At 38.9% G+C, this 17,714-nt stretch overlaps 1 protein-coding gene across 3 annotated transcripts; it reads left to right on the top strand.

Moving 5' to 3' along the window:
* Positions 1–47: 47 nt before the first annotated feature.
* LOC142099061 (THAP domain-containing protein 1-like) lies at positions 48–7,286 on the top strand. Of its 3 annotated transcripts, none has more exons than XM_075182161.1 (3): positions 48–168; positions 4,013–4,102; positions 6,131–7,286. In XM_075182161.1, the coding sequence occupies exons 2-3, from the start codon at positions 4,035–4,037 to the stop codon at positions 6,876–6,878; spliced, it is 816 nt and encodes a 271-aa protein (XP_075038262.1). In that variant the 5' UTR covers positions 48–168; positions 4,013–4,034; the 3' UTR covers positions 6,879–7,286. The 3 variants fall into 3 exon arrangements, with proteins under 3 accessions (XP_075038262.1, XP_075038271.1, XP_075038253.1); XM_075182170.1 differs by lacking the exon at positions 48–168 and adding an exon at positions 184–273; XM_075182152.1 differs by lacking the exon at positions 48–168 and adding an exon at positions 3,221–3,381.
* The last annotated feature ends 10,428 nt before the right edge of the window (positions 7,287–17,714 follow it).

The following is a 17,714-nucleotide window of genomic DNA, read 5'->3' as shown; positions in this document are numbered from 1 at the left end:
CCGACGACCTGGCCGCCTGTCGGTCATTGCAAGCCCCGCCCAGATGTCACTGACAATCCCTATAACCCCGTGGGAAGCGTGACGCGCGCTCGCCTCTTTCATCTACCAGGAACTGCGGCCGCCATTTTGTAGAAGACAGACTGCAGACGCGTACACTTTTCACAGTAAGTTATCGCCGACGGTTATTTTTTAACTCCGAGAAATCTTACTCTGCAAGTCGTAGACATCACTTAGAACATCGGGTCTCAGTATTGAGGTTTGCCTTTGGTTTAGGTGAGGCCACCACCCCAGTAATATAGGCATACACAGACTTAAGGGACACAGAATGGGGGGGTGACGCAGAGAGCTGGAGGATGAAGACACGAGATGAACATTTCATTAAACAGATTTGTAATGTTGGCTTTGTTTATTATATTGTTTCTTTTGCAAACATTTATTAGAGCAATGTGCTAAATCAATAAAAGGTGCCAGATCTACATGTACTGGTTGCATATTAGTGTACCTGTCGTCGTATAATCTGGTTTTACTAACCTTTGCACTAAACTATAGCAACCAGACGTTTGATTTCATTGTCTAACTTGCTCTAGACGTATTTTCTACAAAAATTATTAAACCTCATTAAATGTAATTTTTTTTATGTCTGTAAGGCTTTTTATTTTTCAAGACCCAGCAGGCTAGAAGATTGCCAGTGCATAGATAAGATATTATCTTTAGTATGCAGTAACAGGGAAAGCCCTGATCTTGATGGTGCTATTACACCTCTGTCAAACCCCTGCGCATTCATTTAAGTGGTTGTCAACTTAGTGACAGCTCCCACTCAGTTTTTGTGACTGACCCTCCTTGTTTCTTGATCAGAGTTTCTGGGCAGTGCTTTTTAACCTTACGAAGAGTTAAATGTTTCAGTGCTGGAGAATTGAAGTAGATTCAGAGGGCCATTTAGAGTCAGGCTTGCAGCTGTGTGTGAAACATAATTTCATACTGAAATGTATCTCTCCATTGCACTTCGCTAGGCTTAGCGATGTGGTATAGGGGAGGTAGTGTTAAGGCATGCGTAGGCATAGTGCAGTAAGGGTGTGTTAACACTCGTTAATCACTATGCTGATTGGGAAGTAGTCGCAGATACACCTCTAAGGCGGATGTTTTGTGGCTGATTTCTTCCTGGTGAAAGATCCCCTTTGATTATTGTACCATTCCAAGTCACCTGTATCTTTAGATATGTGTGGCTTGGAGTACAAAGTAAAACTATGGTATGTAATTTGCACTTACATTGTAAGTGTAATTTGCATCCAATGCTACATGACTCCCTCAATATTTGGATAAGAGGTGTATGTGGTGAATTAATCATCTGATTTAGGGAAGATAAAACATGTTCTTTAACATGCTGAATTCACTGAATACCCCTTTAATGTGTTTGAATCACCCACACAATCCAGTTTTCAGAAGCTCAAAGCCTTTGTCTCTTCATCCTATGGTGTTTTTAGCAACTCTTATTAGACAATGGTGAGGAAGGTAATAATGAGAAACTAAAGAGAGTATGTTGTCCCAATGTGGTCTTCCCATTTAGTAACCAACCCTACTACATGAGCCTCTCTTACAGGCTTTATCATTAGGGTATTTAATTGCACTTCGTTATGAACTGTTTTTCTACCCACATTCCTGCTTATAAATGATAAAAAGTACTATAAATGAATTAGTGGGCTGTGTGTTTGGTTCTGTTGCAGTTAGATGTACTACTGGTTGCACAACATTTTCCCAGAATGACAAATGCTGACATGAAAACTGAATGATATGGAGGGTGTAAAGAGCTAGGAAAATTTCAGTGAGGGTTACATTAGTTGTGAATAAAGTTGCACATCTTTTATCGCTGTTTTTGGAAATTTTGCAACTTTTTAATAAAGTTGCCACCATTTCACTGAAAAATAAGAAGGATTGGAACTTCTAGTCCAGCAAACTACTATATTTAAACAATACAAAACCACCAACACAGCTTCAAACTGTGAGGCCACAAATCGGGAGAGAATTGGCTGCATCTGGACCGCTTAAGTGATGACCACCCTCTTAAGTGACCATTTAAAAAGCTGCATCATATACGATATATATCTAATATATAAATGCTTAGTGGCGTCTGTGTGTGAAAAAAAAAAACCAAGTTGCAGCGCCACCTGCTGGGCAGAGTTGTACACCGACCTACTAAATTCTTAGTGTGTGTGTGGGGAAAAAAATTCAAAAAGGGCTGAAATTTGGTAGGGCTCAAACTCATTTTTGTGAGGTAATTTTACCTCATGAACACACATGTGTAGAGGCGTGCGTTAGTGTGTGTGTGTGTGTGTGTGTGTGGAAAAAACTATTTTCTCAGAAAGGGCTCATCCAATTGACCTGAAATTTGGTATACTGACATTATTTGACAAAAAAAATAGAATAGTCAAGTCAGTTAACTTCCATCATCCCCCCTCTCCCCCGTGGGAGAGGTAGTAAAGGCAAAATTTACGAGTTGAGGGGTCAAACTCATTTTCGTGAGGTAATTTTACCTCATGAACACACATTAAAAAGGGCGCTTGCGTCGGGAAGTAACAATGTTCCCCTGAGGAGGCCTGGGCTAGGCCCAAATGCATGACAAGAACCTTTTTAAGACCTTAAGTATCTTGATTTGACTAGAATGCATGAGTATCATGCACGGGTTAACTTGTGTGTGTGTATATATATATATATAATTTTAGTGGATTTTTTTATGTTCTCCCTGTGTTTGCGTGGGTTTCCTCGGGTGCTCCGGTTTCCTCCCACACTCCAAAAACATACTAGTAGGTTAATTGGCTGCTATCAAATTGACCCTAGTCTCTCTCTCTCTCTGTGTGTGAGTTAGGGAATTTAGACTGTAAGCCCCAATGGGGCAGGGACTGATGTGAGTGTGTTCTCTGTACAGCGCTGCGGAATTAGTGGTACTATATAAATAAATGGTGATGATGATAAATATATATTCACCATTCTGCAGTTCAACAGCTTGGAAAGTGATGCAAATGTATTTCCTCCAACTGCAATAGAATAGTATGACAAAATATACATAATGCAACAGAATACTGGCATTTTGCTTGAATATATATATATATATATATCTTATAAGGTAGCTTAAGTGTCATATGACACTGCAGATACAGGTCTTGGATCTCTTATAAGGAAACATATCCAAAATGCTATTTTAAAGTGATTTTTATTTTATTTTTTACATGGTGAATGGGATGCACACAGGAAACCTGCAGGAGAAATGCACCAAGTGTAGGAATCCCTAATTCTTATGGCCAACGATGGTCATAATAATGAAAAACATTAGGAGCCAGTCAGTCAAATCTCGGAGTCTCCAGAATATTTTAAAGAGCCTGGGAATATGTGCGAAACGCATGTTTTTATTGTTTACAATGGAAGCAAAAAATAAAAGTTTGACGAAGAACACAATAGAGAAAATAGTTTAAAAATAAAGTACTTGTATGAATGAGTCTTTTTAATGTTTGTTTAGCTTTTTTTTTCTGCATTCTTGGAAACTTTTACGTAGAAGCATTTTGGCTAGTTCAACAGACCCCACTATGTGTGCAACTCTGCAGACCTTTACTGCATAACTCTTCAGTTGATGGGTTTCTCAGGTTCCGTCTTCTCTTGGATTCCACTGGCTATCTTGGTTTATGGTGCTAAATTGTACATTGCAATGCTTTGTGCTATTACAGTGTAGGAGCTGTCAGCCAAGAAGCTCGCGGTCGCCCGTGTTCTATGCACTGCAGTCAGCTTTGGAATGGACTAAAGTACCGTATTTCTATGACACACTTCTCTTGCACACACTGGGTGTAATGATGAAAATAATATTAAGGCACTTAAGATTGCGTGCAGCCCACCTTCAAATACATTGTACTCATTCCAGAGCATTTTAACTACCTTTTTTGCTTGCCGAAAGAAAATATTTTATGCATTTGTACAAAAAATTTTGGAAGACACCTAACCGCAATGTTACTTTTTTTCCCCCAAACAGACTTTGGAGTTAATTAGAGAGGATGACGGTCTGTGCTGCATATGGCTGTAAGAATCGTTTGTCCAAGGGATGTGGCAAACATTTTTTCAGGTAACTGGTACAGTAGGTATTACTTGCTTCATCTTTATTAGTAAAGGATGTTATTATTATATTCTGTGACATTAAATATGGTAATCAAAAGTGCATAAGTTCGATTGTTATCTACATAGTTCTAAAGGTTCACTCATGCTTCCTCATATGCTTTATCTATGGAGTTTTAAAGAAATTTTCTATAAAAATTCATACAGAAAGGCCTTCAGTACATCTTGTGACCGTGCCTATTATAAACGGCTTATTTGAAATGCCACAATCTATCTTGTTGTCTTTCCAGACAAGACCTCTTGCTATATGTGTATGTTAAACATTCCAATACACCTCCGTCTGCACCTCTCCATTTTTCCACTGTAGGTAGATGTACTGTGCTTTGTTACCAGACTTTTTTTTAAAAAAAAATATTTTTATGGTGAATGAGGTTAAAGGGGACACGAAGGACTCAAGGACCTCGCATCCTTACTGTGTCTTAATTAACTTCCACACAAATGTCTTTGCCGAAAGATAGTACATAAAAACAGACTGTATATTTACAGCTACTTTCCTGCATACAATATAAATAAGAGCAAAAGTTAGGTAGGTATACCATTAATTGAGCGTGCTACATTCTTATAGCCAGCAGGTGGCACCGTTGCAATTAATATAGTTTTACCTTCATCATCATCATCATCACCATTTATTTATATATCGCCACTGATTCCGCAGCGCTGTACAGAGAACTCATTCACATCAATCCCTGCTCCATTGGAGCTTACAGTCTAAATTCCTTAACATACACACACAGACAGACACACACACTAGGGTCAATTTTGATAGGAGCCAATTAACCTACCAGTATGTTTTTGGAGTGTGGGAGGAAACTGGAGCACCCGGAGAAAACCCACGCAAACACGAGGAGAACATACAAACTTCACACAGATAAGGCCATGGTCGGGAATTGAACTCATGACCCCAGCGCTGTGAGGCAGAAGCGCTAACCACTTAGCCACCGTGCTGCCCACCGTGCTGTTACCTTGATAATAACTTTGAATGATAGACCACACAGCAATGGGTGTACTAATGTTTTAATCCGTTATTTATGCCAATAACATGTTTAATCACTGTTTTGAAGGGGAAAACACTTAAAAAAAATTAAATTAATATTTCTGTTACATATAAATGGAATAGTATTCATTGATACCCTTTGAAAGAAATAACTAATTTGGACTTAAAACACCATTAACAGGTAGGGTGGAACAAACCATTGTACCTATGAACCCCCTTTACCAGATCCCCTGTTTTTTCTGGGGCTCTTTTATCTCACAACTCTGTTTGAAAGCTTGGATCTGTGTGCTGCTTTAGAGGGGGGTGGGTTGATGGCAGCTTTTTGATTGGTGTTCCCGCTGACACCCATCAAAAGCAGCTATTTTAAAGTGTTGAACTATAAACTTTAGGAGACCCCTGAAAAACTGTTTCAGCATACAGTTCCTGAGGCACAGATGTGGACAGCAGAGGGAGATTTTTCACCCCACCTGGGAATGCTACTTTAAAATCGTAAAGAAAATCCCCACCACACTGCTATCAACCAGTAAAAAAGCAAAAAAAAACTTAAAGTGGCTTCTATATCTAAAATGCAGAAGTCTCTGTTATGTACATTTGCAAATATATGATAAGTTGCCCACAGAAGCACCGTGAAGTGGCATGTGTATATATATGTGTATAACGAAGACTTCTGCATTTTATTTACAAATAGAAGACAGTGTTATTTGGTCTGTTTTACTGGTCGACAGTAGTGTGCTAGGGATTTCTGAATTTGTTCTTTAGATATACCCTCCCTTTCTAGAGCCTGCTCCTGCTTAGAAATTGATTAAGCACTTGAATCTTATGTTGCACGACTTAAAATAGAGGCCACAAGTTGGACAAATGAAGCTTCATGAAAAAGCAACTTCTTAGCTGTTATAGATGTCATTTATGGTTCTGATATTGCTAACTACAGTATATTTGTATTTTGTATGTAATCATAAGGTTTTTTTTTCTTATCTGTTGCAGATTTCCCATGAAAAACCCAGAGTATCTTGCCAAATGGCTTGCGGTCATTCGGCGTGACCAGTGGAAGCCGTCCATATACAGCCGGCTTTGCAGTGACCATTTCACAGAAGAGGATTATATGTTGCGCCCTGGGGCCTCATACCCTTATCTGCGCCTGGATGCCGTGCCTTCCTTTATTGACGGTGTCCGTATTAGAAAGGAACCTGTGAAGAAACCTCCAAAAAAGAAAGACGATGCCGCAGCTTCATCAGACCTGCATCGCAAAGCTCAGTCTACAGCCGAGGCCCCGGCCGTGGAAGCAGGCATGTCTTTTGAGCACTCTTATTCTGCGGTTTCTGATAAAGAGAATGTCCGTATTCCTAAGGTGGATCCCATCCTGGTCAACTTGAGAAGGAAAAAGAACACCTTGCAGAAACAAGTGCTGAGACAGAAGACCAGGATTACGAACATGAAGAAGATGATCATGCAGTTAAGAAGTAGCATGCTTGGAAGTGATCCTGTACAGCTGGTGTCAAAGCACTTCAATGGTTTAACCTTAGAACTGTTCCGACACCAGGTGCAGAACAACAAGAAAACCAAAGGAATCCAGTTCTCTAAGGAGATCAAAGGTTTTGCTGTAACTCTCTATTCCTATTCCCCGGTGGCTTATGAACTTTGCAGAACCGTTCTGTGCTTACCAGATCTATGCACATTGAGAGAATGGATGCCATCAATAGTGGAGATGTCTCGAGTTGAATTACTCATGTAAACAGAAACAATCAGTTGATCGCCATCTGTGATGAAGCTTAATACACCTATATGAGTCGGGACAATATTTTCAGTAATAAAATGAGTACAGGTTAGAGAACAGATTTTTTATTTTTTTTGCTTTGTTTTGTTTGAGGTATTTTGTTAAATGACAATTTTATTCCCAAACTTCCTTGCAACATTGCTACCTTGTAGTGCGTGCAATGTGTAAGAAATGAAGACTATGGGCTATGCATGGGTAAAGTCTTTAATTATTTTACCACTCTTCATTTAGAGTTAGGAGAACATCCAGCAAAACTGTGCTGCTCGGTTGGAGGTGTCAACTCTAAATAAGGTTGCCCAGTATGCCACATACAAAAACCAACAGTATTGTCCCTGCATGCAAAAAAAATAAATTGCATTTATACTCCCTTTGTTTGTCCGAGTGCTAATATGCATCTTTTGCCTGGATTTGTTCCCAACGCTAAATGTTATTGCCAATGGCTCCCATCTAGTTGAATGTGGTGTTGCAGTTTGCATGTCCTTGCCATAAGCTAGGTAAGGTTTGAATTCATTTCCTGCTGAAAGGGAGACTGGGCATAAGGATTGATTCATTGTGTTGATTGCCTGCAGCAGCTACCGTGCACTACAAAACACAGCTTTCAGGAATGTCTGTTCTTCTAGTTGTTGAAGGGTTGTAACGTTTTACAATTACATAGTTGTCTTCTGTTGCAGGGCAAGAAATATTGTTCTCTGTGAAATCCAGTGGGTCAGTACACACAGGTTTTATGGAAATAAGAGAAAAATATTGCACAGTGGTCCATATTCCATCAGTCACAATCCTTATTCTTTAGTGTGTGTGTGTGTGTGTGTGTGTGTGTGTGTGTGTGTGTTTTATCAGGTCATAGTTAAACTCCCTGGGTATTTGCTGTCCAATGTTTGCTAAGAAACCCCACTTGTTGTCTATTTAGATAAATACAATCTTTGTTTGAAGCTTGTATTGATGATTTTCAAAGATCTGTGTGACGGATACACAAAAGTTACGGGCAAACTGATATACTTCATGGTGCGTGAGCCACCTTTAATAGGGCTGTCCATTAATCCTTAATTTTAAGAATGTAAATGCAGCCCCAGTATGACCGGCATCACTAATCACTCATTCGAACATGCCTTCCTCAGGTCCCTTAATTCTATGCCACACAGACCACCTGATTTGTACAAAATGCAGCCACAAGCCCTCATGTACCCCAAACCGCTCTCGCATGTCACTCAGACCTGCTCACATGCCTCCATGTACTGGCAATCCCCATAAGCCCCCACTCATTGTCACTCTGCATATGTCCAGAAATCGGTTCACTCTCCACATGCCTCCACTCAGTCTACAAATACTTATTTTGACAAGAGACAGAGGAACGAGGGAGTGCACATGGTGCAGAATACACTGCACTCTCTCCCGTGATTGGATGTGATGCATGACCTCCCTGCATTGTACACAGGTGGCCCAATGATGCGTCAGTGCCTGCTCCCATTCACGTTTTATTCTTTGTTTTATAGCAAAGTCATTTCAGGAGGGGCTGGTTGTGGACTGCAGGAGAAGGCTCATCGGGCCACTAGAGGCCCTTGGGCAACATATTGCCCACCACTGCTTTAAAGGAAAATGTACCATATTTCTTGAAATAGCTTAAGCTTACTTTTTGTAATTAATAATACGTCAACAAAACAAGTAGGCATTCATTATTCTTCATAGAAATAGAACTTTATCTGCGTTTATTGATACAAGTCGGTGGTGTCCTTTGCAAGGCTATAATCACATACACTACAAGGCCAACGCTGATGTTTCTTCCAGAGTCAGGAACTCAGTAGTGAGTGTTGCAATCAATGACAGATGATCTTTACACCATACAGCACTCGGTGATCCTATTCTGTGGCCTGTGGTTTTGTGGCTTAGTTTATGGTGCTCCCAAACATTATCACGTAATTGACAGGGCCATGTGTAATTTTGGAGATTGTATGGCTATAGGCTTGATTTCACCTGTTAGCAGTGGGTGTGGCTATAATGACCAAACGACTAATTAGTAGTGGTGTCCACATACTTTTTGCCATGTGGTGTGTTGTTCATAAATTCATATGGTAAAAATGGCCAGCTTGTCATTCATAAGGAATGCTTATGTAGCATTATTTAATGGCGAGACAACATGCAGCCATTTGTACATACAAGAATTGTCTTACAAGACACATTTGTAACAACTTTGCCAGCTCTGGCCAACACATCAGATTTTAGCTGATATTAACTGCGCTGTGTAGAAAATGAAAGCGTATATCTTGCTTTGTTGTGATGTTGCTATGAGAAACATCACTGTTTTCAATTACCGTAAAATATATTATTGTTTATATATTCATAAATATAATTTGAATATTTAGAAGAGTGAGCCACAGATCCATATCCTTGTATAGATGCCATATTCCGGCACATTTTGGACATGCTACATTAATTAAAACAAATACTTGATGGGAATTAAGGTTTACTTGTTTGTTTTTGTTCTGAACTACTATACAAATACTAGAAATTGTATACTCTCACTGTATAAAACCAGAGTGTTAAAAATAGAAGCTTATATATAATATAATACAAGCTTATGTCTGTTCATTGTGACCCCCCCCCCTTGTGTTACATTATTATCTCTGTATAGCTTTGCTAAGTGTTAAGTAAGCATTAACTCTGTGATCTAATAAACATGAAAAAAACAAATTGGTGTATGTTGATGATAGGCTGCCATACATGTATTTAAAATGTTATATTAGACTTCTGTATAAATGTTTAATGCAATGCAAGTATCAATATAGGTATTGAAGCAATTAGCCATATTAATTACCTTTTGAGGGTATACAACATTGTTTCTATGGCTTACGTCGAGTTAAAGAAGTGTGTGATAACAATGTACACCATAACCTTTGTCTATCTCTGAAAAAACGGCACCTTAGATTTGTTATTTCTTATTACTGTTAAAAATGTGTTTGCTTTCATATTTACTGTATTCTGGTAACTATGAAACCCTTTGTCTGAACACTTCCATGGATAATCACAGCACAATGGGCAGAGGGTCTGTAACTCAAGAACCATTCTCTCCTGCAATGTGGATGAGTTGGGTCTAACCCTCTACGGCCGCTCATCTTTCTGCTACTGTGCTTTCTAATCTTTTGGGAACATGTTTTTCGGTTTCTGTAAAATGTCATTGCAATGTAAAAGCAGCAGATGGCGATGTTTTATTAAAGCTGTGTAACATTATGAATTGGTTTGACATAACCTCATCATAGTAAGGTAGGTTATATTTGGTGGTGAAGGGCGCTCTGTGTTTAATGTATTGTTTGTGTATCTTCTCACATAGGTGCAAATGGATTATTTCTTTTCATGTCAGACTGGCTGGTTTATTGAAAATGTTACTAATTTGCATGTGTCCATGTAAAGCAGGCCTGTCCAACCTGCGGCCCTCCAGATGTTGTGAAACTACAAGTCCCAACATGCCCTTCCAGCTATCAACTGGTTGTCTACTGGCAAAGCATGCTGGGGCTTGTAGTTTCACAACACCTGGAGGGCCGCAGGTTGGACAGGCCTGATGTAAAGTAAAGCTGTCTGAGATAATGAACCAAATCCATAGCTCCAGGAATGAAGATCAAACTACTGAAGATGCAGTAAAAGGATCCTTCATACAGGGTCTGACAATGCAGAATAATAAAGCCTGTAAGATCCCAGTAATGTCTGACTTCTCAAAACTAAGTGGAATACTCACAGTATGCTTAGCATTTTGATTAAAATTACTTTGACCAAATTCTGTATTTATGCATTGTTGGCAGTAGCCATTAGTATAAACTTAACGATTAACCGAGCCTTCCACATTTTTTTTTAAGAGAGTGAACAGATCTGCATGAATCTTGCCACATTGCCTAAGCTTGGTAGAATTAAAAGAATAAAGTGTTTTGTTTTTAAACAACTGCCTTTTTTGTTTGTTTTTAAATAAATAATCTTTATTAGACCAAGGGGTATATTTACTAAACTGCGGGTTTGAAAAAGTGGAGATGTTGCTTATAGCAACCAATCAGATTCTAGCTGTCATTTTGTAGAATGTACTAAATAAATGATAACTGGAATCTTCACTTTTTCAAACCTGCAGTTTAGTAAATATACCCCCAAGTATTTAATAGCCCTCGTTCTATGTGCAGTCTATCAAAGTCATATACAATTCAGTCTTTATCAGAAGTAATGTGAAAACCTGTTAGAAAAGAAATAAAAAAAAAACCTTACCTTTTTTAAGACTTGAAGTTTGTCAATGAGAGGTGGTTTGTATATAGTCTTCTCTGAGCTTCGATTGGTTGGAATAGTTAGCCAATCAAATAGCAGTGTTAAAATTCAAATATCTATTTTCCACACCTAGTATCTGATTAGTTGAATGCACCAACCTATCGGATACATGAAAACTGGTGCGGAAAATATTTGATTGTTTCACTTTGAATCTATTAAGTTTGCATCAGGACTGTCCCGATAAAGAAGAGGGTGGAAATACAATTTTAAAGAAGAGTAAAAAAAATGTATAAATATGATGGGGTAGAAAGTAGATTTATATTGTGTAGTTAACTGTATTGGGACAGTTGGCACAACTGGGGAGGGGGTTACACTGGCTGTTCCAGCCACCACTACATCGGTGTTGAGGATGGCTGTAATTTAATAGGAGTAGCCCACGTATTTTAGTCGGCTCCACCCCCTTCTTTAATGAAGCAATCGCCCTAGCACAGAGTAATCCAAAATCATAGTAGCCAACCTAAGTTGACTAGTGCAAGGCGCTGCTTTGTTGTGAGCATGGAGTTCTGTATACCCTGTGCCTCCTACAGAGGTGGCATTGTTACCACCTTCTGGTGTTTACCACTAATTTCTCTAGCCACAACCCCACAAGGGTAGTTTGGAAGAATTCCTGCTATTTTCAGACCTTGGGCTGGTTTTAATTAGTAGAGGTGGTCCACCCTCTTTGTTTGGCTCCATTCTACTGAAAGCAGTCCACCCAGCACCTATTATCCCTAAGCCTGATAAATCTGATTGAGGAATCCCTCAACCCGTGTTGCCTGTAAATCGTGATGGCCAGCCAATGTTGGATTTGGCAATGGCTGCTATGTATTCTGGTTTGGATCCTGGTCTGTCTACTGACCTTCCATTTATTTACTCATCACATGTCTGTGCCCTGGCTGGCTTCTCTCTCTCTACACTATGCCTCTCAGTCACATTCCTACGTATCAGTTGTCCTGTTTAAGTTAGTTATTTTTTTCCTTTGATTTCTTAACCCATCTGTTATTGACTAATAGTTTATAAAGGAAAAAACAATTCCTACCCTTGGTAGCTGTTTTCACACCTCTGGAAAGACCACATCCCCTTTTGAACTTTGAAAATGAGGATTTAACATCAAGAGGTGGAAGGAAGAGGCAGTTAGGAACATTTAAAGAAGAACTCTAGCTAATTCTTTTGTTTAATTGCTTTTTTTTTTAATACCAACTGTCAGAACTTCAGGATTCCATGCAGTCCCTGAGAAAGTCACCTCTGTTTCCACCATAACTGTTATTTCCTCAATGTTTCAACCTTGAGAGTTGTTGGAGAAAGTGAACTCTCAGCTGTTCTTTGGCTTTATTAATACATGTACACTAAGCAGTAGAAATCAATGTTCACCAAAGAATCAAACCGTGGACTACAGACCAACTTGCAGAGGAAGGGTGGAGTTTCTTGAGATTTTTGGAGGTCATGAACATTGGAACCACAGGTTCAGCCAGTAGGGGTAGAGAGTAAAAGTAATATAGACTGTGGTTCTTTAATTTTCTAATTCAAGAACAGGTCACGGAAGGTCAGTGAGTTCTTCCTAGTCTGCTGTTTCTTTTATGTTTTTAGATGTTTTTTTGCCTTTAGCAATCCTACAAACTATATTACCATTAAAATGGAGTGACCGATTTATCCTATGTATATCAAATTCTTACCTAGGCCATCTAATAATATGTAATGTGTTTTTCTTCCAAAATACTGTTTTTAGCACACTTACCTTACGTTGTTGCAGATCTTACTTTGGCTGATAATACTCGCTGGGACTAGTAGTTTCACAAGAAGAGCCACAAGTTATCTGGCTTATTAACATGTAATTATCTATCTGCCCTAGCACCACCTCATGGAAAGTTAGATAAAATAATACTGAAATAGAAGTAAAATAAATCTGTACATGGAATTTATTGCTATTATTGGTAACATGCAGGAGAAAATGTGTAAACAGATGTGACAACTGAATAAGACCTCGGGTACACCATGGTGAGGAGAATCTAATGTTCTCCCACAATCAATTAGTGAGGCATCTGGGATACAATTGGAGAAAATCATGTCAACAATATTACAAGATTAAATGTGCTGCCCCTCATGTTCATCACAGCAGGAAGCCTGTGATTATTCATTCCGTAGTGTTCTATTAAACCTTGCCCTGTAATGCCTAAATGAACGACTAGTAAAGAAAATAAATACAACTGGGAAAATACAGTACTGTATTTAGTATATTGATTTTCATTTGTATGCCCAAGGTGAGAGATTATATGTATATATATCTATAATGTAAATGCTTAGTGGCGTGTGTTAGTCTGTCTGTGTGTGTGTGTGTAAAAAATAAAACCAAGCTGCAGCGCCACCTGCTGGGCAGAGTTATACACTGACCTACTAAATTCTTAGTGTGTGTGGAAAAAAAAAATCAGAAAGGGCTGAAATTTGGTATACTAAGATGTTTTTAATTTAATTTGTTAATTGTTAAAAGTGTTTATAAAGATTTTTAAAAAATATATACCGTATATACTCGTGTATAAGCCGAGTTTTTCAGCACATTTTTAGTGCTGAAAAAAGCCCCCCTCGGCTTATACTCGAGTCCCACTTACCTGGTCTCCGTTTTCCAGTCTCCCCCGCTCATCTGCAGGCATCTGCAGCCTCTGTGGATCACTGTCAGCCACCATTTTATTGTAGCCCGTTTTTGTGTGTTCATTGCACATGGAACAATAAAGTTAAATGAAAAGGAGCTTGTCAGTCAAAGCTAAAGACCGGGACATTTCCATCTAGCCCCGCTGGTCAGAGACACATGTGAGTACCCTGACTTGTCCACTGCAATTATTTGCAGCAGTTTTATAAAGTCCAATATTTTCATTTTTTGTCACCTATTAATAAGTGTCTGAAGATTCTTTTGCATAACTGTGAAATCATTGAAAAGTCTAAAAACATCCCAAACTTCAAGTATAATAAGGGTTAAATCACACAAAGCAAATTGTATTGTTCTGTTAAAATGTTTCTTCCAGCAAACAAAATCAAACTTATCTTTATCTGAGCTATTATATCAAATTCTATTTAGTGTATGTGCAGCATCTTTTGCATTACTAAAGCCTAAATTACTGTACTGTTCTGAACACTTAGGAGTAACTGCTCATCACCTTCTAAAGGCGAATAAACTTAACTGGCACATGTATTTAGTATCCACAGACTGTCTCATTGATTTATATATTAATGATCTGAGTTGTCTTTAGTGAATGTTATTTATATCTGTGTTCACCTATTAGGCTTGATACCAAGTGCAGAGGATTTAGTTTAACCATTTGTGTACAATTTATTAGGATATGGGTATATATTATGTACTTATATAATTTTATTGATGTTTAATAACACATTTTGATATATTCATTTACAACCTCACGTTTGTATTATTGGGAGCCCAGTGTTAACGATATCCAGCACTGTTTTTATTTTTGAAACTTACCAGTAGCTGCTGCATTTCCCACCCTAGGCTTATACTCGAGTCAATAAGTTTTCCCAGTTTTTTGTGGTAAAATTAAGTGCCTCGGCTTATATTCGGGTCGACTTATACTCGAGTATATACGGTATATATTTCTTGAAGGAGAAGTGACAGTTGGGAGTGGTTGGTGGTTGCCGGGGGTGACAGTGGGGAGTGGTTGGTGGTTGCCGGGGGTGACAGAGTGAGAGGAGTGTGATACTCAGGACCGCTGAGAGAGATCCCTGTGTCTGGATAGACATCTGGATAGATGTGGCGATGAAAATGAAGGATGAGGTGATGGAGAAGAATGATGAGGTGGTGACATGTGGACAAAAGCATGTTAAAAAAGGGCGCTTACGTCGGGAAGTAACGCTCTTCCCCTGAGGAGGCCTGGGCTAGGCCCAAATGCATGACAAGAACCTTTTTAACACCTTAAGTAGCTTGATTTGACTAGAATGCATGAGTATCATGCACGGGTTAACTTGTGTATGTATATGTATGTGTGTGTATATATATATATATATATATATATATATATATATATATACACAGAAAAGAAATAACTTGCTACATGCCAAACCAAGTAAGCATTATTTCCTACACTGATGTACATCCTTCTGCCTATGGTGACTTTTCTTGGGGACAAGCACATTTTCCAATATGTATATTATGCTTAAAAAATGACTTATGTTGGAAAACATATAACATGTAGAATATTTTATCTTAAAACAAATCTGCCAAGAGAATTCAACAAGGTAACTTTAAACTATGCGATTAAAAGCAAATACGAATATAAGAGTCTACAGTCATGGCAAAAGTTTTGAGAATGATACAAGTATTGGTTTTCACAAAGTTTGCTGCTTCAGTGTTTTTCAACCTTTCTGTCAGATGTTGCCATGGTATACTGAAGTATAATTACAAGCATTTCATCAGTGTCAAAGGCTTTTAATGACAATTACATTAAGTTTATGCAAAGAATCAATATTTAGTTTTAACCCTTCTTTTAGAAGACCTCTGCAATTCGCCCTGGCATGCTGTCAATCAACTTCTGGGTCACATACTGACTGATGGCCGCCCATTCTTGCCTAATCAATGCTTGGAGTTTGTCAGAATTTGTGGGTTTTTGTTTCTCCACCCGCCTCTTGAGCATTGACCACACGTTCTCAATGGGATTAAGGTCTGGGGAGTTTCCTGGTCATGAACCCAAATTTTCGATGTTTTGATCCCTGAGCCACTTAGTTATCACTTTTGTCTTATGGTGCTCCATCATGCTGGAAAAGGTATTGTTTATCACCAAACTGTTCTTGTATGGTTGGGAGAAGTGGCGGATGTTTTGGTACCATTCTTTATTCATGGCTCTGTTCTTAGGCAAAATTGTGAGTGACTGAGAAGCACCCCACACATGAATGGTCTCAGGATGCCTTACTGTTGGTATGACACAGGACTGATGGTAGCGCTCACCTTTCCTTCTCCTGACAAGTGTTTTTCCAGATGCCCCAAACAATCTGAAAGGGGAATCATCAGAGAAAATGACTTTACCCCAGTGCTCGGCAGTCCAATCCCTGTACCTTTTACAGAATATCAGTCTGTCCCTGATGTTTTTTCTGGAAAGAAGGGGCTTCTTTGCTGGCTTTCTTGACACCAGGCCATCCTCAAAAAGTCTTTGCCACAATTTGCATGCAGATGCACTTACCCTGCCTGCTGCCATTCCTGAATAAGCTCTGCACTGGGGGTGCTCCAATCCCGCAACTGAATAAACTTTAGGATATGGTCCTGATGCTTGCTGGACGTTCTTGGGTGAACTGAAGCCTTTTTCACACCTCTCTCCTTGAAGTTGTTGATGATCTGATAAATGGTTGATTTAGGTGCAATCTTACTAGCAGCAATATCCTTGCCTATGAAACCTTTCTTGTGCAAAGCAATGATGTGTTTCCATGCAGGTAACCATGGTTAACAGATGAAGAACAATGATTTTAAGCACCACCCTCCTTTTAAAGCTTCCAGTCTGTTATTTTAACTCAGCATGACAGAGTGATCTCCAGCCTTGTCCTCATCAACACTCTCACCTGTGTTAACGAGCGAACCATTGACCTGATGTCAGCTGGTCCTTTTGTGGCAGGGCTGAATTGCAGTGGAAAATTTGTTTTTGGGATAAAGTTCATTGTCATGGCAAATAGGGACTTTGAAATTAATTAGAATTCATCTGATCACTCTAAATGGCATTCTGGATTATATTCAAATTGCCATCATAAAAACTGAGGCAGCAGACTATATGAAAAATAATATTTGTGTCATTCTCAAAACTTTTGGCCATGACTATATACTAAGGCAAGTATGGAGAAAGCGGCACATTTATATTTGCCTCCTCTTGGTCATACTGCACTGCTGTCCGCCATGGCATGTGCCAGGAGGAGAATTCAGGCAGAGCTAGGGCACATGGACATGGTAAAGAGATTAAATCAATATGCAACAAGTGTTCTGCTCTCTAATCCTCCAGGCATACTTGTACCCAATTCTTTTAGTGAATATTTATAAAAGAAACTTAGTGGCGATGTAATGTCATGTACTTGTAAATGTAATCATATAGGGCAAACAATTTATAATCTCATGCAAATTTGCACCTTATTTTGGCTAAATGAGGCCCTATATCTGGTGTGCATAATTAAGAGACATGGAGCTTACTATCTTAATCTGGTGCTAACTAAGGCCAGGCTTTTCCCCAAAGTCTCCAAAAACTGCACATGGAGGTCCTGAGTCATTAAGGAAAGTAAGGCAAATAAAGGAGTAAATGTTCTCTGGGACAAACGATGTTACAATGCAAGGGGTGCAAATTAGTTTAGTAGGTTGCACAAAAGTTACATTCTGACTGTTTTTTTTCATGTAGCACACAAATACTGAATAGCTTTATTTGTACACTGACATTTATAGTTGATCTAGGACATGCCCTACCCCAATGATAAATCTGTCTCCACATTTTACATTTACCTCCCCCTCCAATGCAACATGGTTTTGCCCAGGTGCAAAGTTACTCCTTTTTT

This window comes from Mixophyes fleayi, chromosome 1 (genome assembly GCF_038048845.1).
Source record: "Mixophyes fleayi isolate aMixFle1 chromosome 1, aMixFle1.hap1, whole genome shotgun sequence".
Lineage (NCBI taxonomy): Eukaryota > Metazoa > Chordata > Amphibia > Anura > Limnodynastidae > Mixophyes > Mixophyes fleayi.
The sequence above is the reverse complement of the archived record's forward strand: the minus strand, read 5'-3'. Positions and strand labels throughout refer to the sequence as shown.

Bases quoted from the DNA above. Each gene is read 5' to 3' on its own strand.
- LOC142099061 (XM_075182161.1), top strand. From the start codon at position 4,035: ATGACGGTCTGTGCTGCATATGGCTGTAAGAATCGTTTGTCCAAGGGA. The intron at 4,103-6,130 runs GTAACTGGTACA...TATCTGTTGCAG, and splicing joins TGTGGCAAACATTTTTTCAG to ATTTCCCATGAAAAACCCAG.